General features: G+C 36.3%; 1 protein-coding gene across 2 annotated transcripts; it reads right to left on the bottom strand.

Annotated features, from left to right (window-relative positions):
- Positions 1 to 817: 817 nt before the first annotated feature.
- CEP57 (centrosomal protein 57) lies at positions 818 to 25,069 on the bottom strand. Of its 2 annotated transcripts, XM_068988686.1 has the most exons (10): positions 24,928 to 25,048; positions 14,468 to 14,647; positions 13,988 to 14,109; positions 11,917 to 12,033; positions 11,249 to 11,326; positions 9,889 to 9,996; positions 9,260 to 9,337; positions 3,900 to 4,138; positions 3,170 to 3,314; positions 818 to 2,003 (listed from the first exon to the last, which is right to left on the bottom strand). In XM_068988686.1, exons 1-10 carry the CDS (start codon positions 25,046 to 25,048, stop codon positions 1,773 to 1,775), a joined length of 1,419 nt encoding a protein of 472 aa, XP_068844787.1. In that variant the 3' UTR covers positions 818 to 1,772. The 2 variants fall into 2 exon arrangements, with proteins under 2 accessions (XP_068844787.1, XP_068844788.1); XM_068988687.1 differs by lacking the exon at positions 9,260 to 9,337 and having other exon boundaries at positions 24,928 to 25,069.
- Between the last annotated feature and the right edge of the window lie 54 nt (positions 25,070 to 25,123).

Here is a 25,123-nt window from a genome sequence, read left to right on the forward strand (position 1 = left end):
AGATGGGGAAACAATGGAAGCAGTGACAGACTTTATTTTCTTGGGCTCCAAAATCTGCAACCATGAAATTAAGATGCTTGCTCCTTGGAAATAAAGGTATGACCAACCTAGACAGCATATTAAAAAGCAGAGACATTAGCTAACAAAGCTCTGTCTAGTCAAAGCTATGGTTTTTCCAGTAGTTATGTATGGATGTGAGAGTTGAATTATAAAGAAAGCTGAGTGCCGAAGAATTGATGCTTTTGAACTGTGGGACTGGAGGAGACTCTTGAGAGTCCCTTGGACTACAAGGAGATCCAACCAGTCCATTCTAAAGGAAAGCAGTCCTGAATATTCATTGGAAGGACTGAAGCTGAAACTCCAATACTTTGGCCACCTGATGTGAAGAGCAGACTCATCAGAAAAGACCCTGATGCTGGGGAAGACTGAAAGCAGGAGGAAAAGGGGACGACAGAGGATGAGATGTTGGATGGCATCACTGACTTGATGGACGTGAGTTTGAGGAAACTCGGGAGATAGTGAAGGACAGGGAAGCGTGGTGTGCTGCAGTTCATGGGGTTGCAAAGAGTCAGACGTGACTGAGAGACTTAACAACAACAAAGAGTATCTTATATACTGTGAGACAGTTCAGTTTTGTTGGATCTGGTTTCTATGTAAGCATGAAAAAGGCAAATTATGTATTAAATACCATATATTCTTATTGTTTCTTGTAAGAGGTTAATGTTCTATTTAAAAATGTATTTTTTTGAGAGATTACAACAAATAAAGCCTTTATTAACAGGCTGCTAAGGAAAATTTCAGTGTTTCCTTAAAAAAGCTGCTTTATTGATTTCAGTGTCAAATTTATAAAGTTAACAAGTCTTGAACTATTCAAAACTATGATTCACATTATTAACAATGACAATTACATGTGTACAGTTAATACTGCACTCATACTGTACACAAAATTAAATAACCAAGGGATTTTGAGTTTAAGATTAAAAACCATAATGCCTTGAAATGAATAGCATGATTACAAACAGGTATTATCTAAAAATACATATGTATATACTTTACAACACCTCCCTTTCTCTCTTCATTCCAAAACCTCATTTACATCATTAACAATTTGTTTATAGTTTTAAAAATGCTTTTGTGATCTTCACATTTAACTGATTTAAAATGAATGCATCTTTAAAATTTTTAATGGTGAATTAACATCAATGCAAGTGTATTTAATACTGACCAATGTCTGTAACGTCAAAAAGCAAAATAAAGCTATCTTCTTAAATATGTATAAATATTTAAATATCGAAAACCTCCATCAGTAGTCAAAATGGAGCATATTTAATGGTTGTATTGAAAAGCAAAAGCAGGCGATTCATGCCAGGGAAGATTTAAAAATGAGACTTTTCAAACAAATACTGCCTATGGGATAGCCTCATACTTCGATAATTTAAACCTAATTTTACTTATATAATAGAACTATTAAAATAATCACACCCACAAGTAAAAAATTGGTAATTTGTTTACAAAGTGCAATATCTCAGTACAGCAAATTCATCTCAAACAAAGAAACAGAGTATGTGTGGCTTCTTGGCCTTTAAAACTACCCCCAGTTTCTGTTTAGATGGCTAAACATTTAGTTGTGATATGTAGCACAAGAAGCCTGTGTAATGAAGCTTGGGTCCCTAAATGCCTGCTACTAATTAATTCCAACATGAGACCTGGAAAGTCAGTATCTGATTGATGAGGTACAGATTATGTGAATAAAATTTATGACCTGGTACCAGTCAGTAATCCCAACACAAACTATTGCTTTGTAATGAATTCTGTATGGATTGCATATCTTTCAATAACTGAAGATTTTTCCTGCTTTTTTCTCCAGGTCTCGGTTTGGCAAAGTCCTTCTTATTTGTGGTCCCTGTGGTTGTAGAATGGCTGCTGCTGTTTCCTTCCTCATCAAGAGTCTTTTTGGTGGCTTTTAATTCCTTCTTCTGCTTCTCCAACTTTTGTTTCTCCAGCTATGCCAAAAAAACAAGGCAAGGAAGAAAAAGGAAAAATTAATAAAAACATATGCTTGGAAAAACTGGTATTTTCAACTCTCATACCAATGAAAACGCATATATATTTTTTCCCCCTGGTTTTCTTTAAAACCTTCAAAAACTTATTGTACTAGTGTATAGGGACATAAAAACATGTAAACAAGATGAAAAACATCAATTCTGGTGCTATACCAGAAGTTAAGATAATGCTGCCAAATGCAGAACAGGGTATGTAAGAAGCAAGAAGGTTTCGGGGGAAGTCAAGAAGGAGGCAAAAAACTCCCACACGGGTAATGGAAGACAAGAAGGATTTTAAATAAATGAGTAGGAGAAAGGCATTCTTGAAACTAGTCTGAGCAGAGAGAAGCATGTTCTGGATAGATAGAATGTAATGGTTATATATTAGTACTATGAAAAGGATTTTTAAATTTTATTATCACTCTTTTAGAATAATTTCAAAGGGGGAGCTTTATTTTCACTTTAGCTGTTGGCTAAAATAAATTGCTGGTGGTGTTCAATTAGAAAAAGGTAAATTTAATGTATGGAAAACAGACTTCCCTGGTAGTCCAGTGGTTAAGAATCTGCCTGCCAGTGCAGGGAACACAGATTCAATCCCTGGTTCCTGGAACATTCCACGTCTCAGGGCAACTAAGCCCATGTACCACAGCTCCTGAGCCTGCACACCGTAATCACTGAGCTCACGCACTGCAACCACGGAAGCCCACAGTAGAGCCTGTGCTCCGCCAAAGAAGCCAACCACCACGAGAAGCCCACGCACCCAACCCGCCAAAGGCAATGAAGACCCAGTGCAGCCGAACAGATGGATAAATCTCACTGATGTAAGAATATTATGGCAAAACCAATACAGTATTGTAAAGTAAAAAAATAAAATGAAAAAAAAAATTCAGTACTTGGAAGATGTATCTCAGATGATAAAATCTACTAAAACAGACTACAAGACAGTGTCTTCCTAGCCTGCTTAACACCAATTCTTAATAACTAATGAACTGAATTAGTATCTATAATAAGGAAATATTTCTTATAACTATGATAAATATCATCAATATATTTGAAGGAAAGGGTTTTTTTGTTCTGTTTCACTCTTGTTTTTTAATCATTAGAAATGAATAAAGGAAAACAGTTACCTGGGCTTGATATTTTCGAACTTTAGTTATTTGATTGGCTTTTGCCTCCATCCTTCCCACTAATGCCTCCAGTTCACACTCTAGGTTGTCTTTCAGTTCAACAGTCGGTGATTCTTGGATAAGTTTTGCAAGCTGCTGGTGATCACTATATAAAACAGAGAGAGGTCTTAGTTTCCCATGTTACATGGCTGTCCACTACACCTCCCTCACCATGGGATCCCTGCTTTGCCCATTAAAAAGTGACTCCATTTTTAAAAACAGAACAAATGTCCCTATTATTAGTGATAGTAAAGAAGTCCAAAAAGGGTACCAGATGCAAAGGAAAAAGTTAAAGCACTAATCATCTATCTCCCCCACAGAGCATTACATAATGTAGAAAAGGAAAGTGCAGAGAAGGATTCTTGTCCTTCACTCACTCACTTCCTAACTTATCAGTTATGTTTAGATAACAATGTATTAACAAGCTCCCAAACAAGGAAAAAAAACTTGAATATAAACCTTGATCTTCAAAACACTTAACAGTAATAGAAAAAGGAGACACTTTGCCCAGAAGAGCTGTTATTTGTTAAAGTCCTAGTAACTTGTTGAGTGGTTGGTAAAATGATTGTATTCAGTAAATATTTCTTGAAGTATTTAAATATGATAGAATTATTAAAGTCACCAAGAAGTTAAAATGAGGTTTTAGAATTAAATGAAATTAAAAAACAAACAAACAAACAGTGAAACTCACAAGCTCATTTGCCCAAATTCATCTTGTAAAGTCTGTAGGACTTCAGACAGCTCTTCATTAACGCTGCTAGAGGAGGGAGGCGTTGCTGACTTCTTGCTCTTCCCATTTCGTGAAGACACTTGTTTTGCCAAAGGAATACTGCTGACTACTCGATCGTTGCACAAGACTTTACTGTGTTGCTTCATGAGATGCAAGACATGCTGAACATTGGCTACCACTGCATGGCTGGGGCTGGTGGACTGAAGGAAAGAGAAGTAATTGAAGCCACATCTTCTGGAAAAATGTTTTTACCCCCTAACCTGGGTAAAAAGACTCTGTCCTTCCCCACAGAAAACCCTATGATACAAACTTCCAACATTACAAGCGCATTTCCAGTCTGCCTCTTACTCTCCACCCTACTGTCATGCACGTGGCTTACATGCCCACCTCTGTCAGTTATGGAAGAACATCCCAACTGTCTGTTCCCCCTGTTCCCCGTCTCTTAACTCCATAGTGCTATCAGTTCCCCTCTTATTATTCTCGTCATGTTCTTCTCCTATTTAACACATTCTGACGTTAGGCCTGCTGACTCTAAATCAAGCCCCTGTGGACACTGAGCTACAACTTCTATGTCCCACTGTCCTACCTGCTCTCCACTCTTTTAATAAGCTGTACTTGCACATGCCATTTCTTTCATGTGCCAATTTTTAAAAAGAAAAATGCACAGTTCATTATATGATTTGTAAAGACTTTCTTAAAACCTCCAGTTAATTATTTGGTCTAGTCTCGGATGACCTATGGCATTTATCTCTATCACAGCATTTATTAGAGTAGATTGTTAAGTGTATTTGCATGTCTATTTCACCTATGAAATAGTGTTAAGTACTTCCAGATTTTAGAGACTGTTACCATATTCATTTTGCTATCCTCTAGTAGGAAGCACTAAGTTCATGTCTGTCATATAAATAACAGGAAAAACCTGGCAGCCCTCTCAAAACTTCTTTGTTTTTGAATACTAAACAACTGTCTCAACGTGCAATTTCAGTGCATAAACAGACAGTTGCGCCAACTTGGCTCCATAAGCATCAGCTAGACAGATTGTTTACAATGCAGATTCCTGGGCAGCACTCCCTACTCAATCAGTTCAGGGTCAAGGCTTAGAAATGTACATTTAAAATTTGCCAATTGATTCTGATCAGCCAGGTTTGCAAACCACTCTGCTAAGTTAAACAGATGTTTTGTTTACCCTAGTTTTTATGGTTAGGTAGCAAATCAAATTTAGTTATATATATATATATATATAGCTTTCCTGGTGGCTCAGGTGGTAAAGAATCTGCCTGCGATGCAGGAGACCTGGGTTCAATCTCTGGGTTGGGAAGATTCTCTGGAGGAGGACATGACTACCCACTCCAGTATTACTGCCAAGAGAATTCCATGGACAGAGAAGCCTGGTGGGCTACTGTCGATGGGATCACAAAGAATTGGACATGACTGAGTTTGTATACAATATACAAAGATTCATATACAACATCCAAGTGGGGTTTATTCTAGGGATGCAAGGATAGTTCAGTATTTGAAAATGAATCCAGCATATCAATAACGTAAGAAAGAAAAACCACATAATCAGTATCACTTGGAAAAAAGCATGTGAAAAACTCTAATACCCATTAAGGGTATAAACTTTCAGCAAACTAGGAACAGAGAGAAATTTCCTCAAGTTGATGAAGAGCATAGACAAAGAGCCTAACCTAATATCATACTTATTGGTGAAAGACTGAATGCTTTCCCCTGAAGAACAGAAAAAGGCAAGGATGTCCACTCTCATCATTGTTACAACATGATACAGGAAATCCTAGCCAGTGCAGTAATGCAAGAGAAAAGTAAAAAGGTACACAAATTAGAAAGGAAGAAATAAGCTATCCTTATTTACATATGACATCATTTTTTACATAGAAAAGCTTCAGTTAATTCAGTTCACTTCAGTCGCTCAGTGGTGTCCAACTCTTTGCGACCCCATGAATTGCAGCACGCCAGGCCTCCCTGCCCATCACCAACTCCCGGAGTTCTCGCAAACTCATGTCCATGGAGTCAGTGAGGCCGTAGAAAAGCTTAAGTAAATAATAATAAAAAAAAATTCCTAGGACTAATAAGTGAATTCAAGGTCACAGAATGTAAGATTAACATACAAAGTCCAAATATACTACTAATGATCATGTAGAAACAAGTTGAAACTCAACACAATTCACAACTGCTAAAAAAAAATTTAATACAAATATAAAAAAACTGGTATGGGACTAATATGTTGAAAGGCCTAATGAAAGAAATCAATGATCTAAATAAATAAGAGATACACCATTCTCACGGCTATCAACAAGGATGTCAATTCTCCTGAACTAATACAGTTTCTATCAAAATCCCAGCAATACATATTTTTGGTAGAGAAGTTTATTCTAAAATTCACATGGAAAAACAAAGGAAGTAGAAAAGCTTAAAGAATTTTGAAATTCTTTCTTCTGTTACTTTTCTGACTCTCCTTAAGATAATTTTATGTCTATTGAATTTAGAAATGAAAAAACTGGAACTTGTATTCTGTCTTAAATTTCATTTTTTTCTAGCCATTAACTTCTATTGCATTTTACAAGTATATTAGTTTATGACAATGTATAAATAAAAATAACTGGCCTTCACACTAGACAGTTTGGGATATACTCAAATTGACAGCACATTCTTAGCTGTTTGAATAATATTTCACAAAAAGTACAAATTATTACTTCTAGAGACCTCAGGGCACCTGAAACTATCACAACACTGTTATACTGGCTCTGTGGGAGAAGCCAAAGGTGGGCTGATTTCAGAGAATAGCACTGAAACGTGTGTATTACCATCTGTGAAAGAGATCGCCAGTCCAAGTTCGACGCAGGAAACAGGGCATGCAAAGCCGGTGCACTGGGACCACCCAGAGGGATGGGATGGGGAGGAAAGGGGGTTTGGGATGAGGGGACACATGTACGCCCATGGCTGATTCATGGCAATGTATGGCAAAAACCACTACAAAACTGGAAAGTAATTAGCCTCCAATTAAAATTTTTAAAGTTGAAAAAAGACAAGACGACCTTGGGTTGAAAAACCCTATCTTTGAACCTGCCCTGTTCAATCTCTGTATTAATGACTTCAAAGGGAATTAGCAAAGTTAGCAAATTAAATTTGGGGATAATACAAATACAACAGAAAACTGAACTAGATTCTAATCTACCATGGCTCTTTGTGACCCCACGAATCGCAGCATGCCAGGCCTCCCTGTCCATCACCAACTCCCGGAGTTCACTCGGACTCACGTCCATCAAGTCAGTGATGCAATCCAGCCATCTCATCCTCTGTCGTCCCCTCCTCCTCCTGCCCCAAATCCCTCCCAGCATCAGGGTCTTTTCTAAGGAGTCAACTCTTCGCATGAGGTGGCCAAAGTATTGGGAGCTTCAGCTTTAGCATCAGTCCTTCCAATGAACACCCAGGACTGATCTCCTTCAGAATGGACTGGTTGGATCTCCTTGCAGTCCAAGGGACTCTCAAGAGTCTTCTCCAACACCACAGTTCAGAAGCATCAATTCTTCAGCGCTCAGCCTTCTTCACAGTCCAACTCTCACATCCATACATGACCAGTGGAGAAATCATAGCCTTGACTAGTTGGACCTTTGTTGGCAAAGGGTGAATCAATTCCTATAGTGCTTCATTTAATTAAAAATTCTGTGTAAAAAAGTCAATTCCACAAATATAGGACCTAGAAAGGCTGATCCTAAGACTAAGTAAAAGACCTGAGTAAAAGTTAACTTTAGTTGACTCTGGAACTAATGAGTGAAAGGGATGCTATGGCTTCGCTGTAACATGAATTCGATACTAGGCTGAATTCCCAGACCTCCAGAACATGACACTCTATTCTGCGCTAGTCACAAATTGAGAGGCCTATATTCGATTTAGGAAGGAATGGGGTGATGAAGTGATTAAGAAACTCACAAAGCACATCTTATGAATTGCTGAAGAAAAAGATTTAGTAACCTAGAAGAAGGTAAGAATAAAAATAAAGCTATCTTCAAAAGTTCATCATCATCCATGTGTATCCCTGAGAGCAGAGAAAACCCCACTGAGTAGAATTCACGACGACATATTTCATGTCACTTAAGCATTTCCAAGTAAAGCCTTATAAAAACGTGAAGGGCTGTCTGAGGTATAATGAGGTTACATCAGTAGTGTGTTTGGACAGAGTCTAGGACCATTATGCTGAATGTTTACATAATGAAAACACTGGATGGGGAATTGTTATTAAATGGGTTCCAAATATAACTGAACATCAGACTGAGACTGGGCACCAATTAAATATACTCTCTAGGCTCCATACCTAAACAATTCTGATTTAGTAGATTTCTGTCAAGACTTCATAATCTGCTTTTTCAAATACATAGTCAATGATTCTGATACAGCTGGTCGTTCTTTAAGAAACTGTTTCCAACCCAACTCAGAGATTCTATGGCAAAGCAGAACCATGGTTAGGAGCAACAGATACAAGAAAAAACGTAGGTCAAAAGATATCTGCAATCCAAGAAGAGGTTAAATTTAGGGTAAAGGACAGCCAATGGCAAAATTTTTAAGGAATGATTTGTGCCAGGCAAATCTATAAAGGACAAGTGGAAAAGCTAGGAAATTGTTCCTTCCCCAAGCTTTCACTGAGAATTTACTGTGGGTTAAAATAAATAAGTAAAATTTATTCCTCAAGCCTCTCAAACTCACTATCTAGAGTTGGGTATTCAAGGTATTGAAACAACCAGAAACACAAACATTAATGAAAAAAGTGGTATAAACTAACACAATGTTAAGCACTTCTTAGAAATCACCCAGTACTTGCTGATATTTGACAAAATTACCATCTCCACATTTTTAAGCACTAAAGGAACTTAAGATTCAAGTCTATTTGTGGCAGCTTCTTGGAGAATCAATCCTTAATAAGCACATGAAGACAAAGAGGACGTGACTTCTTTTCACTTAAATACCTAAATACAAATCAACAGGGCTGATATGAAAATTCCAGTGCTAGAAATATACAGTTTCCCATTTCCTTTCCTATCCATAACCATACCTTCACCAAACCAGGGTCTCTGCTTTTGTTCATTACTTCCTTCCATATACACTTCACCTGCTTTAAAGTGTCCCACCGAGGCTTCCCCCTGCACCCCAGTCCTATAAAACTTTCTTCCATCTCTTTCTTACAACACTAGGATCCCTTGGTAAAAAAGCAGAATAAGTTTTCACCATTTATAGGTATACAGGCAAATGAGTGGATTTAATTCAAAGATCTAAGTTGTACAAAAAAATTCAGAGTTCAACCATCTCACCTTTCCAGCAACAAATGGCATATCACCCAAGCATAATCGATAGTGTGGCTGTACAGCAAGATAGTTCCTAGAAGCCTTCTGCATGGAAGAGAAGAAAAAGAAAGCAATTTTACTCACATGACGATAAGAGCTGCCTATATAAGACTAATCTGAAACTTCATGTAACTGCTGGGCTCCTGCTTGTTTTATCTCTACTGGCATTACGGCCAGTGCTCCTCATAATACTTGTCAACACATATCTTACCCTAAGGAAAGGCTAAGAAAGAAAAAAATAGTACCTGACGAAACAGCAGTTACAGTCTCAGTAGAGAAATTCTCTGTGTGTCTATATGCATGTACATATGTATATACATACACACAAACTTTCAAGAGCAGGGTAATTAATGCAATACTGAATAATAACTAATATTTGTGCAGTGCTATGTAGTTCTAAAATGTTTTCATATTCATTATCTCACTGTTAGGGTTAAAATGTACAAGTAGGTATTACTTATCCCCATTTTCCCAATGAAGAAACTTAGAATGAAACAGATTTACTCATCCAAGATTGAAGGACCACATGGCTTATGAGTACTTTCACATAAACTATGTCAAGCAATAAACAGTACCTCACGGTTCTTTTTTCATACCTTTTCTGGTGGTTTTGACTTCTTTTTTTTAATTCTTTTTGTATTGGGAACACATGAAGTTGCCTTATCTTCATAGATAAGTCTATTTACTTCTAGACCAGTCTGCAACTAGGAAAAACATGAGAGCCTAAAGTCAATACTGAAGAAATAAAAGTTATGATTCAATGCCATGTAAACGCCTATACAAAACCTATAGCAGTATCATACAGTACAGATTAAAAAACACATCACAGCTGTGTAACTATGTCTTGAGTCAATCTGTGAACATTTGTCCAATATTTTAAATCAATACCACTCTCTCATTTTATCTTGAAGTACTGTCCTATAATTTGTCCTTTCACTTAGCCTGGCTCCTTTTAGTTCCTTATTTGAGGTTGGTCTTTAAATTTTATCTAACAAGTTAAAGCCAATATTTCTAACTCAACCGAAGTTTCAGTATTTTCTTCTTTTCACACACCACATGTACAACAGTGCTAGACACAAAGCAGCTGGACAACAAAGTACAATCTTCCTCTTTTAAAAGCTCATACACTTAATGTAAGAAAAAGGAACTGGAAATCTATGTCCAAAGGAACTGGAAGGTATGTCAGAGAATGTAATCAAGCCCTTTTCTCTAGAAGTTTAGTAACTACATTAATTTAATACAGTAGAAATTCCATAAGCAACTACTAAGGATTTCAAAAAGGGCTGCTGTTTTCAACTTTTCCTTAACAAATATAATTATATACATATGTACCTGTCTGTGTTGTCTTGTAACAGTGGTTTTCAAACCTGCCTATGAAACAAAATTGTCTGAGTTTTTGAGAAAAATTCCGATCATCACACTGCTTCACCTATCCTACCTGGCGACCACTGCATGGGATAAAAATCCAGGGCTAGGAATGAGCAGCGTTCATTTTCCTCATATGGTGGCTTTAGTGAATTAGTACAGGTCACCAACTCTTGGGCAGCCCACTACCTTCACTACTGACCTGCTGTCTGGAGGCCACCAGAAAAGAGAAGCTCTTACAAGACGGGATACTGAATGAGGATTTCAAACATTTCCAAAGGTGACTGATGTGAAGCTCTATATGACTGTAAAATTTTATATGATTATGTGTATAGATTCTGATATTTTTTAGTCTATTGATTAAAAAAAAGCTGGCTAAAAGTCTACAACTGGAAAAACCCTAAAGAATTGCTCAGCGTTTACTATCTGCCTATAAAAACATTTATATTTTTCACATGAAGCTAAGTCTGCAAATTTATATACTGGACCATTCTGAAATATAAATAGTCAAGGCAGTCCACATCTACATCTATTTATATATAAAGAATAGCAGGAAATGTGAGGCGCTTACCTGCTGACATTTCAACTTACCTGGGCTGCCTTAGCTTGCATTCGTTTCCTTTCTTGTTCTTCCTGACGGAGTTTTGCTTCCAACTCTTGCATTTTTTTCTAGTGATAAAAATATGAAAAGTGGTAATAGTGAAAAGACTTTCAATGTGTATTTGCAAAACTTTAATATAAGCAACATAGGTAAGTATAAACTTTTAGCATGGTAAACATAAGCCTGTGAGTTCACCCTAGTGATGGCTCTGGGCTTGCCAGCGTCCATGACTCTGCCTGAAGACTTCACAGAATTATGAGCGACATCCATGGCCAAGAGCACAGCCTCTGTGTGAAGGCCTGTAGGCTGCACAGCTGCTGCATCTGGAACCTCACAGTCTCAGTGGTATTAAGAACTTCCCAAATGAATCAATTAAAAGTAAAATTAGCTCAGAGAAAAACTTAAAGTGACACAAGACTTACGGATACTGAAAAACATTTCATCTGTCAATATTTTCAAAAAGAACTTCCTTAGGTACACTACTATTGCAAAATGTGAACTTTCTCTCCAAATTTATGTTTCCTCCTAAAAAGAAAACTCCTATATGTTTCTTTGCTATAAGGTCACTTTTTTCCTATAAAATATCTAGTATTACAAAATGACCAATTTTACAAAAGAACCAATATTATGCACTGGTGAGGAAGAAATTTTCACTGACTTCTGCAAGGGCCTGCATTGTGGTAAGCTTGTTATACTCCTGTTCAAGAAGGTCCAATTTTTCAAGTTGGTTTTGAACATGCGTTTGATCATGTTGTCGTTCTCTTTCCAGGGAGACCTGGGAAACAATATTAAATACAGCATGAAAATACAGCATGATAATCTGACAAAAAATGAAAAAACTATTACAGAGTATAATAGGCTACTTGTCTTTTCACAGAACTACTTAGATACTGCAGAGAAATTCTAGGAAAACAGTATTAAGATGAAACCATAGAAATGTTAACAAATACAGATGAAATCTTATCATATACCATCATAACATGTGGTTCTATACACTGATAATACTCTTGACAGTATTCACACGACACACAGGCTGCACACAAATACTTGTAATTTGTCTGGTTTTCTTAAACAGTTTTAATTAAGGCAACAGTCATGGTATTGGTATCTACCATTTAACACTTCCTCTGAATTCTATGCAAAGCATCCATCATTTTTTTCTTTTCTGAGGTTTATAGTTAAAGATTTGAAGACGACCACCTATCAGATTTAGTGACTATCAGTCACAGGATAAGCTAGAATAAGAAGTGGAAATATGCTAAATTGAAGTATACACATAAAAAGTCAAAACACTAACCATTTGAACAGTTTATCTTCATATACAAGTCAGCAGTAGGCATCATACTAACAGAAATTTGAATACGACAAAGTAATACAAAGCAATACATTTCTCAGGAATTTGCGTGAGCTACCAATTGCCTCCTACCCACCTTAGTGGATAGTAACTGTCCTTAAAAGAATACGTTAAGCTAAAAATTGCCACAAATCACGTTTTTTCAGTACTGGAACCATTCTTATTAAAAGTTTACTGATGAAAATAGAGCTTAATTCAAAGACATATTTATGTATAATAGATGTATTAGTCAAGACATCTCACTACCATTTTATAGGTGTTTTCTAACCTGTGAACTGAAATATCCTAATAAAGAGAATTACTATATTGCTTACTGAACATGCTTGGCTATTTCCAATCATGTGGCAGATCACCTCCTTCCCCACTCCAACTATCACATAAAAATGTTAGACCCAACTGGAAACAAGAATATAAGGTCACAATAAACTCAATGGCACAGTAAAGAGAACTATAATTCACACTAAAGAACTGCTGAAACATTCTCTATTTAAGAGAATTTTAACTGTCATGCAATCAAGTATTTCTTTTAGGTCTAATATCTCCAACTATGACTAAAGGCTAACTGAGGTGGAAAGCATTCAATTTCTTTCACACTGCAGAGTGTTCAACAAAATACTCCATTTCTGTATAACAAAATTAAGATGCTAAAAAAGTATTCATGATTAATTCAAATTCTAGATTTACAATAGGAAAATGAGGCATGTTTTAAAAAATATATTTAGGCTGATGTTGAAGATGTTCTCTCACAAATGTATAGGTTACTTAAATAAAAATACCTTTGATATGACAGAACAAAATATTTTTGCTAAAGTAACAACTGTGAAGAGCTTTTCAGAGTATAAAGAACTTTGAAACACGCTTCCTGACTTGAGTCTTTTAAACAAAATACAAGAAGCAGAGAGGTACATAATATGCTTATTTATGCTTTTTATAATGTACAAAGAAGTTAACATGACTTGAAAACTCAAGTGACAGTATTTTTCCAATATAAGTAAACCTCTATCAAATACATCAACAACAATGAAGGAGAACAATCAAATCTTCAGACACCATAACTGATCCCAAGTAATTTCAGTCCTGGGCTATTATACTGTCCCAAAGCAGAAGCTACAGAGGATATGTGAGTGTGTGTGAGGGTCATCCAAAAAGCAAACTCTTCTCTACAGCTTTACTGAAAGAAAAAAAAAAACTACTTTTCTCCCAACGCTTCCACTAGCAGTTCTTCAAAATGACAGGTACTATTACCTTTTAAGAGAGAGAGAACTGACTATTTGTAACAGCACCATTAGTCCTCACTGAGTAAAAAGGTCTTTATATCTACCTGATTTTCTCCATAGCTAACTTTTCTTGAGAATGACTCTGTGAAGTAACAAACCTGTTTCTCTAATACAGATGTCCTCTCCATTTCTGCATGCTTTATCATGCTCCGCATGTATTCCAATTGTTTTTCTAAAAGATTACATTTATTTTCTGCAGCTAACAACTGAGATGTCAGTTCTAAAAAGAAAAACAGAAATTAGCTCACTCACAGGACAGTTTAACAATCTGTTTAACATGAATCTACAGTATATATAATAAACATTTTCCAGTACCTCTGGAAGCATTTTCAGAGGACCTAAGTCATTCACTTTCTGTATGTTAGTCTAATTGGCCTTGCATTCAGATAATAATTTTAATGCAGGACATCAGCACTTGTTCCTCAAAATGCACTCAAATATAATGCAGTTTTGTAGTGCTAGAAGACACTAAGCACTAGAAAACACTAATGTGGAATTTCTTTTAGGGTAATTTTTTAAAGAGTAATTTCATAATACTTATTTTGATGGTGTTTTATTTCCCTCATAACTAAACAAACCTTGATTGTGCTTTGATTCCTCATTCTTTGAATTCTCCCTTTCTTGTATCTGTTCATCCAATACTTTCTTATATTCAATTGTTTCTTTAGACAAGGTTTTCACACTTTCTTCTGCCTGAATCCTTTCAAGTTCTAAACGTCGAATTTTATCTTGAAGATTCTTCAGAGCAGAAAATATAGCTGTCAAATACAAATATGGATACTATAAGATACTATCCATGGAAAAGCTTACTGAAAAAAAATAAATTCATCTAAATAAAAAATAAAATTGATGGAGGATAACTCTGGGAATTAATTAGGATCACATGATAGTTGCTTCAAAAAATCTATTTAAAGACATCTTGTGAATCTCTGAAATTCTGCCACGGTAAAAACATTTCAAGGATTTTATAAAATGGTAAAAATATTTAGCTAATCATACAAAAGCCATGAACTGTGCTAAGGCATATTATTAACTATCAATCTTTTGTTTTACTAGTAAGATCACATGCAGAATCCAATTATAGAGGAAAAAACAGTTAAGCACAAAAACTAGAGAAGGAAATGGCAAACCACTCCAGTACTCTTGCCTGGAAAATCCCGTGGATAGAGGAGCCTGGCGGGCTAGTCCACGGGGTTGCAGAGAGTCAGATGTGACTGAGCACACACATAAAAGCACAAAAAGGACAATTTTTTTGATCTCCAAAAGACCCTAAGCACTCTGCCCCTCAAAAAGCTTCTAATTATAATGCATATTCACTGTAGCAGGCAAATACAACAACGAAGAACTACTAGCAAGAGATAATGACTATCAATTTTGGTCATTACTTAAGAGATTATTTCCCTGTGATCAGTTAGGAGTTGAAAAACAAAGTTATTAGATCAAAGAATATTCATATTTAAAGGTTCCTGAATAGAGCAAAATACCTTAAAAAAAATGTCTATCAATTTACACTTTTATCAGAAGTACCTGTCTTTGCCAATACAGACCATTATTAATTACAATGTCACTGCCATTCTGATTAAGAAATCCAGGGTACTCCAGTTATTTTATTTTACATTTCTATTAAAAATTTAAATATTTTGATATATGAATTTCATATAACTGTAAGTTCCTATGTATCATACAGCAGTGTTAACAATACTCAATTATTTTCATTCTTTTCTTGTTTGATAATTAGAAGTATTTAAGATTATATGAATTTCCTTCCAACTACTACAATCCATAAGTTTAGTACTTCTCCATGTCAATCTATAGGTACATTTCTAGAACTCCATCTTTGTACATACTTGGCTATGAACTTTCTATTCCACTAATGTCTATTTCTGTACCAGTTCCACACTTCCTATTTTTATAGCTCTACAATCTATTATTAGTTGACATGGTGAGGCCATCCTTTATCTGAGTGAAGCCTTCTATTAAAAGGTACACTTCTCACACATTATTCTTTTAAGTGATATTCATAGTATTAAAGTTTCCACTGAGGAACACTGCACAGCTCTATTCAGGTCTTCAAGTATTCTCTTAGCAGAGCACACAGAACAAGCCTAGGCTGATATACCACATGGGACTTTTCTACCACAGCCTCCTTCCCAGGCCAGGGGGCTGGGCTATTCCAGTTCCTTTTCTCCAATTAGACTACCAAAGGAAGTCACTTCATCTGGGCCTATTTTTATCTACAGTTGCTACCTGGATTTAAAATCCCAACTTCTGCCCTCAGTTCAGCTCAGTCGCGTCCGACTCTTTGTGACCCCATGAATCGCAGCACGCCAGGCCTCCCTGTCCATCACCATCTCCCGGAGTTCACTCAAACTCCATGTCCATCGAGTCAGTGATGCCATTCTCCCCCACTGTACCCTAATTCCTAAGGCTTTTATATGATATCAAGACTATCAGTGTCTCTGAGGCTTTCAGCCTTAAATTCACTGTATTTCTGGCACCTAGGTATTTCCTTTCTTGCTTTAAAGCTGGGTCTTACTTCTTTTGTTATACAAAACTGCTATTTGTCTATGACACTATTCTGACAGTAATGCTGTCATCATCCTTTTTATTTGCTATGTTCCTTGTCTCTGCCAACTTTTCACTTTTAATCTGTGTCATTTTGTTTGAGCATAAATTGACTTTTGAGTTGTTTTTTCAAACACAGTCACACTTGTCATCATATGTAATAAAGGTTGCCCTATTTTTTCACTGTATTTTATGTTTTCTAATTTTGTTTCCTTGGTTTTCTCATTACTTTATTTTACTATAAGTATAGTGAACTGTTCGTTTGTCTTATTCACCTCTTTTCTCAGCAATTTCCTCTTACATCAACATGGCTACAACTATAACTGAAGTGTCCGTTTAGTATCCTCTCACAAACCTGGCCACCGCTGACTGACCTATAAGGGCACTCAAATGAAGCCCAGACAACGGCTCTCTTCTTGGGATTTTTGGACTCTGGTCCAAAAGGTGAAGTCAACTTAAAACTCAAGTATTAGTAGCCATGTTTACCGATATGTGGAAAAAGTGAGTCTGTGGCTAGAGAGTGAAGTTAGCTAGAAGAATTAAACAAACAAACAAACAAACAGATGGAGAGAAAGTATCGGCCATGTCTGAGTACCTGGTTTCCAATGCTCTTAAAGCCCATCTGTGTATCTGCCATTCTTTTCTTGGTTGTTCAATCCTTCCTTGCATGTTTGTAAACCAAAAAGATTCCTCTTTGCCAAAGCTAATTTCATACTGGGAATTTCTTATAACTAAGTTTTTATTGGCTGCTTTTTCCATTCTAAGTTTTATTAAATAAATCTAGTACCGTGAAGACAAAAAATGACTTTATTCTACCAATGACCTATATTTAAAAATATATAAAAACCTAAGTTTATATGCACACACATCCCTGAAAACATTTTCAATGTCAAAAATGAAATTGTACACAGAAAGAGTTCATGTAAGAAATATGACAAACTTTTATTCCATCCATTTATTTTCTGATCCAGATGACTAAATAACTTACATTATATCTTCACTTTAAGAGTTAATAGAAAAACATTCTAGGTGACGAAATGATTGCTCTTGTTTTTCTTTTCTCGTAGAAAAGTATGTGAGTGAGCTCTGGTACCACTGCGTCATTTATGTTCAAATGACTACATTACCTAGAAAGACCCTTGAGTGAAAAATATTTTATGTAGAAATGAATAACGAAAAATTCAGAGCTTTTTAACTTCATATATTTACTGGGAAGGGATATAGTGGGAAATACATTTCTAGAACAAGAAGGATATTCAAACACTGAAAGAAGGAAGAGTGACATACTGAAATATAATGTCATACATATTTGCTTTATTTTCACAAACAGACCTTTCACAGCAAACACTAGATATAAATTTTTTATCCTCTTCACCCTCAGTAACCTTGAACACACATCTGAAATATTAAATACATTTTGGATAGCTGAGTATGAGAGAAAACTGGAAACCTTAGCATTAAAGACAGATATTGAGTTCTCTTTAAACTTTACTTAATCATCTCTGAAATGTGAACTCCATATTGGAAAGAGAGAACCTATTATTCATAACTGAAACTCCAATGCTACCTACTCTGTATGGTACATAGGTGGTACGCAGATAATGTTCAATAAACATATCCAGGAAAGTCTCCATGATTAATTTAAAATTAGAAACAAATGGCAGCAACCTCTTGAATTCTTTACCTAACAGGATTAAACCTCCTATTACTAATTTATAATTCATTCCATTTGCCTAAGACAGTTAGCGATTCCCTTCCTTTGCTGCATTTTCTCCTGTACTATTTGGTGAACTTTAAAAAATCCTAATGCCCAGAACATAACACATAAAAACAAGTAAACTAAAAATATCAAAGAACATTTGGAATGAAAGCTATAGATCCAAGAAGATCCTCAGGTGATTCTAACATGCAAAAGTTTGAAAACTCTCTAGCAACATCTAGGAGCACTAAAAAAACAAAGACTTTTTCCTCATTACAATCCCAGTTTGTCACTCATTCATAACTTGGGGTGGATTAAGCCTAGCAGATCTCAGCATCACCTCATTAACAACAAAGTTGGGTCTATTTGTTATCTAGAATATTTCTTTCTATCACTAATGCATCAGCACGTTTGCTATAGATTAAGTAGGGTGAGGGGGAGACCCAAATCACTAGTACACATTTTTCAATTTCCCTACTGTTTTTCTCTCATGGTATCTCTCTACCCTTTTGGCTATTTCCACTTTTTAGTTCACCATTTAAACAGTGCTATTTTCCAGTACCCTTTGCCCCCTCTCTCTCCAGAGAAATCCTTCCATACACATGGCATCATTCACTATTGTATACCTGTTCATGCCTGAGTTCATCAGTGCAGAGTTCTCTTACACTTCACTTTTATTTTCCTGTGCTTACTAGTCACCTCCACTTAACTCACAGGCATCTCAAATTTGATATAGCCAAAATTAAATTATCTTTCTTGGAAAGATCCCAGTTTTCCTGTAATCTGTCTTAATCACACTATCCACAACAGAAAATCTTGGATTCAAAGATTGCTCCTTCTTCACTGCCCACATCAAAAATATGGCTAAATCTCCCAGTCTCCATCCCAACAGGCATTGCTTCAGTTTAATTTCTGATCAAAATTTCAATCCAACAAACATTTACAGAACACTCTGTAAGATAAAGGAGAAAATTACAAGTCCTTGCTTTCAAGGAGCTACTATCTAATTTCTGGAAAGAGAAGCTATTATCTACTCTTCCTACATCTGATGAAAAATACTCACAGAAACAAACATTACTCTGCATGTACTCATAGTCTTTATTATGTTGGTTCTCAAAGCACAGCATATGGCCATATGGTGGAGGGGGCAGTGCTTATTACCAGGTCTGTGAGATCATTGTATTTGTGAGATCTGTGAGATCACTAGTATTCCCATTATACTATTAATACTGAGATTTTAATATTTACTCTTTTCACTGTGTTGATATTTGTAAAGATGATGCGAAAGCAATGCTGGGTAAAATTGTTAATTTTAGCACAAATCAAGGTCCTGGCCCTATATAGTTTTGGCATTGTACTCTTCACCACTGCTCCCAGTAACAAAAACAAAGTCGTGTTTGTTGCCCTTGATAAAGCAGTAAAAATCAAATCTCAATCTCAAGCCTTGAGTACACATCCACTTAATATTGTGTAAAATACATAACACATCTGTAAAGTACATAACAAAGGCCAATTGTCCTGATGTATGAATGTTTGAGTTATGAACTGAACAAAAACCATTTCCTTCAAGGAAACACCAATTTTATCTTGAAAGCATTTTTGTTAGACCAAGACTATTTAGATGTAAGGAATTCAGTAGTCATTCCGAGAATCTAATGAGCTTGTCCTGAATTTCTGGAATGACCTGGGCCTTCAAAGATCTGACAATAACTACTGTCAGTGATAAAATTCAAGTAAAAGTTAAAATCCTGAAAAATGAAAAGTTATCTGTTCTGAGAGTTATAGTTCCCCAATATCAAGATTTTCTTCTACTGAGATCAGTGATACTAGCAAATTAATTTTTTGATACTGTATAATGAAACATCAGATTTTGAAAGTGTGGATAAGTCAATACAATTAAAAAGATCATGCATGGCTAAAGAGCAACGCAACGTTCAAAACAAAACCAATGGATTTCAGTGGAAAGGCACTAAAAAAAAAGTTTACAGGCTTGAACATTTAACTTCTAGGAACTGACTTTTGGAATGTTCTCTAGGTTACTAACTGATAAGGCAGCTTTGTATGACTAGGGCACTGAATCCTGCTGTACCAGTCTGCCTAGGCTATATAAACAATGTGCTTTATGGTAAATATCATGATTGGTCAAGCAGGCACAAAGTGTTTGTGGAACTGACTCCAGATAAGAGCCCTTGTCTCTAAGCCTAGTTGTGCAGTTTACTGCTGGAGGAAGAAGTGTGTTTTGCGTGACCAGGAGAAAAAACTTCTGAAGTCTGAATGTGGATTTCTCCAGATGCCACTGTAATAAACAACAGTTGTAATTATAACTGCTTCTGAATCTTAAATTTAATCTGCAACAGTGTAGATGGTCCCAAGGTCCCAGAATATAAAAACCTTTGTTTTCATAATCCACATTGCAACAAAATTTTAAGAAACTATTATTTGTCAAGTTGCGATGAAGTATCAAGGAAGAATAGCCACAAATTGTTAAAAGGGTATTAAAATTTTACTCTTTTCCCAACTGCATGCCTGTGCAAGGCCAGATTTTCTTTCCCACACACTTTAATCAAAATAATTTATCATCATAAGTGGAATGCAAAAGTAGATATCCAAGTTAAGCTGTCTTCTATTAAGCCAGAAATAAGAGATTTACATAGTGTAAAATAAAAGAATGTTACTCTTTGTAGTACGTTTTTTAAATTCGGGAAAATAGTCGTCACTGAAAATCTTATATACAAAAGTAATGGGTTTCCTAGACCAAAAATAAATAAATAAAAATCTAAGAACCAACACTTTAAAGGAGATCAGATGCACTGTAAATTGTTATCAGTATCTAAGAGAATAGCTATAATTTGACTCCTTTATTGGTCCCAATATCACTGAATTTGTAAAAGATACATCAAGATGTTTTTTCTCTGTTTCTATGGGGAATAACAACAAAAAGATCTTTTGTTTTGGGACAAGCAAAGACCTCAGATTACCTGCCATCAGCCCCATCAGTTTATCTCAGCCTGCTGTACATATATTACCATTTTACTGTCCATAGGTACTACGGTATGTGATTAAAGGTTAGAAGGCACTGGCCTGGAAGAACTGCCTTACAGCTACTTATCTAGCTTTAAGCATCTAAGCCATTTGTCACATTACTATCATTTGAAACGTACTGAATAACATGAGCTATAAGTTATACTGAAAGTCTTTGGGATGATGTTGTCATAGTACATTTTTTGATGTCAGTAATAATTCCAAATTTGTTCATTTCTTTCTGAAGTTTAAAATTAATGTTAGAATACAACAAGAACAGTTTAATTATCTCTTTCCATGGCATTAGTCAAATTATACTTTCAAAGTGATTTTCAGATAGCAAAGTGAATTGTAATTTATTAATGAAAATGCTAAACCATAACTAAACAAAAAAAGGTTTAGTTTCCCGCCTCTCAAGCATTAGTGAGAAAAAAACGTTGACTAAGTAGAAAAGAAAAAGTTATTATAGTGAATATCTATTCCAAATAAGCCTTCACTCATTCAGTAAATATCTGAAGGTTCGTTCAACAAACTGGGGAAAAAGTGGGAAGAGGAAATGGTTGTGATACTGCCTATGTGAAAGTGACCATCTTTTGAGATGTTTCTTCATCAGTCATTTTCAATATAACCACCTTATACAGTTCTTCTGAGAGGTTTACATGAAATATACTTGCTTTGTCTGAAATGTTACTGCATTTTCTTCTTTTCATGTTTTAAAATTGTGTTTAATCATTCGTGCTGTGGTAATTATATTACTAATGAATTTCTAGATAAAAGAAGTGTTATATTTTATTCACATATGGGTTAAACAGGTGTTTGCAAATTAGTTTAGGCACCCTTTTGTTTCAACTGAGAAATGCATTGCAAATATCTTAAAAATTAATCTTACAGTAACATTATTTTGTAAACTATGCACTGACTGTATAATGGAGTACGAGGTAGATAACAGTATCCAAGTATGGTTATGAATGTAAATTCTAGCCTGTAATGGGGCCTTGAAACTGTTTGCTGAAATAAATTTAATCTGAGGTCTTTTAAGAATTTTAAAAATCTAAGTGTTTTTTAAGGATTTCTACCAAGAAACATCTTATAAGACACTGTATCTCAAAGATGATGATAAAGAAATTGCTAATTTAATGGTTGATAAAGCAATTGATAAAGTGCTACTCATCAGAATATAGCAGTTAAAGACTGGCAATTTAGAAAAATAACAAAAGTTGTATAACTTTCAAACATCCAAAAAAGCAAAAAACAAACAGCTGAAATCAACAGTGGAGCAAAATTCAATTAAATTTTAGTAATACTTTTTAAAAAAATTAAGCACACACAAAAACATGCCGGAGTTCTAGCAGGAACACAAAGTCTAAGAATAAGATATCAAACCTATCATGATATTATATCTAATTCTGATCTTTACATTCATATTAAAAAGAAAGCAACCTTTTTTTTAAAGTTCAGAGAAAAGCAAATTACTAAAGAATAAGAAAAATTAAACAAGGCAAATTTACTCAGTGAAGAGTTGGCAAGGGTTTTATCTAGTGTGTTCATAATAAAGCTAAATTCTTCTTGTGAGTAATTAGTGGCTTTCAGGAAAGAGAGAGGGCAGAGAAAAGAAAAGAAGAAGAAAGTAAACAAGAGAAAAAAGAATGTGGAAGGCAGTAAGTTTCTTTTATTCTTTCAGAATGTAGTGTTATGAACTACTTAGCAATGCCCCAGGATAATCAGTAAGCTCCATTATAGTTTTACTGTGGTTTTCGGTACCAATCCAGTGATAACGACTTTTAACACAGGATGATTAGAGACAGAAACCATCAGCCCCCAAACAAAGTGTGGGGCTATGAGACATGAACAAAGGCCCAGCGGGTTCAGAAGAGACATCTGAGGAGACAGAGAGAGGCATGTGTTGAGGGAGTTGGTAGAGGCGGCTTCTCAGAAGAAATATATAACCTCGGTTTCAGAGAAAGAGTATAATTCTACAACAGAAAATTTCACTAGAGGGTACAGCATGAGAAGTGCTTGTCAACAATGTGGCTGGCATGGCAGGCAGAAAGGACACCCAAGGAGGCCTATGTCCTAATCCAAGAAGCCTTGAATACCTGTTATATGGCAAAAAAGACTCTGGGAGATGTAATTAAAACTATGGACCTTTCAGATAATGAAATTATTTCTGATGATTTGAGTGGGCTCAACGTAACTAAACACATGAACCCTTAAAAGCGGACAGGAGATATCAGAGCTCTGAAGTATGAGAGCGCCTTGACCCACCATTCCTACGGGGACCTTAAGAAAAGCGCAACAATGCGGACAGTTGCTAGGAACACGGACTGGCCCTGATTGAAAGTCAGCAAGACAGTGAACCTCAACAACAAGGAACTGAACTGGCCGAGAACATGAATGAGCTAGCAGAAGGTGCTGCCTAGACTCTCCAGTAAGGAACGCAGGCCAGTCAACACCATGATTTCAGCCTTGCAGGACCCTAAATAGAGAACCCTGCTGAGGTCATTCAAGTTTCTGACCTACAGAAACTGTGAGACAGTACATATTGGTTATTTAAAGCTGCTCAATTTGTGGCAATTTGTTAAGGCAGCAAGAAAACTATTACAGATGGTAAGTTTCAGGGCAAAAACATATTTCAAAGTAGAGCAAAGGATGTGTGGGTAAGGAAGAACGGAGGAGCTGACAGGGATGAAACTGGTAAAGCAGGTACAGTCCAGGTTATAAGAAATCTACAAGTGTTATTTAAGGCATGGAGAGATGCTGAAACTTTTAAAGTGGGAGAGACGATGACTAACAGCAAGTGGCAGCAATGCTGTTCACTGGGTATGAGTAAAGGTTGTATAACAATTATCAGTGCAACAGATGATGAAAACCTGAACCAACCAATGAGAATGAAGAGACAAAACCAGTAAGTTTGGGGGGCATTTCAGAAGCAAAACACAAGGCTTGGTTCCTGAGTGGTGCTGGAAATGAAAAAAGCAGTCCTAGATAATTCATCACTTAGTCCTGATGATTAGGTGGATGATGATGTTAACTCAGGGAACAAAAGAAAAAACAAAGTATTTTGAGTAGGTTAAAAACAGGAATGGGTAGGGCTTCCCTGGTGGTAAAGCAGCTAAGACTCCACACCCCCAGTGTAGGGGCCTAGGTCTGATCGCTGGTCAGGGCTGCAGTACATGGGGTCACAAAGAGTCGGACACAACGGAGCGACTAAGCATGCGCGCGCACACTCTTATACACACACACACTCTCTCTCTCTCTCTCACACACACACACACACACACACACACACTCTCTCTCTCTCTCTCTCTCTCTCTCTAACACGGAATTAGATCCCACAAGCCCTAACAAAGAGTTTGTATGCCCCAACGATCCCACATGCCGCAACTGAGACCTACTGCAACTAAATAGATTAAAAAACACAAAACAGGAAGAGGGACTTTACTTAATTTTAAAATAAATGGAAAACATAAATTAAGAGTTTTAAGCACTGAGTAAACACACAAAGGGCTTCCCTGGTGGCTCTGTGGTAAAGAATCTGTCTGCCAAAGCAGGAGACCTGGGTTCGATCCCTGGGTTGGGAAGATCCCCTGGAGAAGGAAAGGCAAACCGCTCCAGTATTCTGGCCTGGGAAACCTCATGGACAAAGAAGCCTGGTGGGCTACAGCCCATGGGGTCACAAGAGTCGGACACGACTGAGCAACTAAACAACAACAAACACACAAAGGCAGCACCTATTTTGTTAGGCTCTATTACCTCTGCTGTTGCTTTCCGGATAGGCAAATGTAGGCTTATTTGGGGAGCGTCGCAGATCACTGTTAAGGAAAGGCTTATCGGGTGGATATACTACATATGGAGATGAGGAATGGCGAACCATACTTCCATCAGACTTTGATGGTTCTGCTAAGATGTTCTGAAAAATAAAAATGCGAAATTACCTTTCAAAATTTTA

Source organism: Capricornis sumatraensis, chromosome 16, assembly GCF_032405125.1.
Source record: "Capricornis sumatraensis isolate serow.1 chromosome 16, serow.2, whole genome shotgun sequence".
NCBI lineage: Eukaryota > Metazoa > Chordata > Mammalia > Artiodactyla > Bovidae > Capricornis > Capricornis sumatraensis.

Bases quoted from the DNA above. Each gene is read 5' to 3' on its own strand.
- CEP57 (XM_068988686.1), bottom strand. From the start codon at position 25,048: ATGGTTCGCCATTCCTCATCTCCATATGTAGTATATCCACCCGATAAG. The intron at 9,338-9,888 runs GTATGAAAAAAG...TCTTCCATGCAG, and splicing joins AGTCAAAACCACCAGAAAAG to AAGGCTTCTAGGAACTATCT. The intron at 3,315-3,899 runs GTGAGTTTCACT...TGTTTTATATAG, and splicing joins GAATTTGGGCAAATGAGCTT to TGATCACCAGCAGCTTGCAA.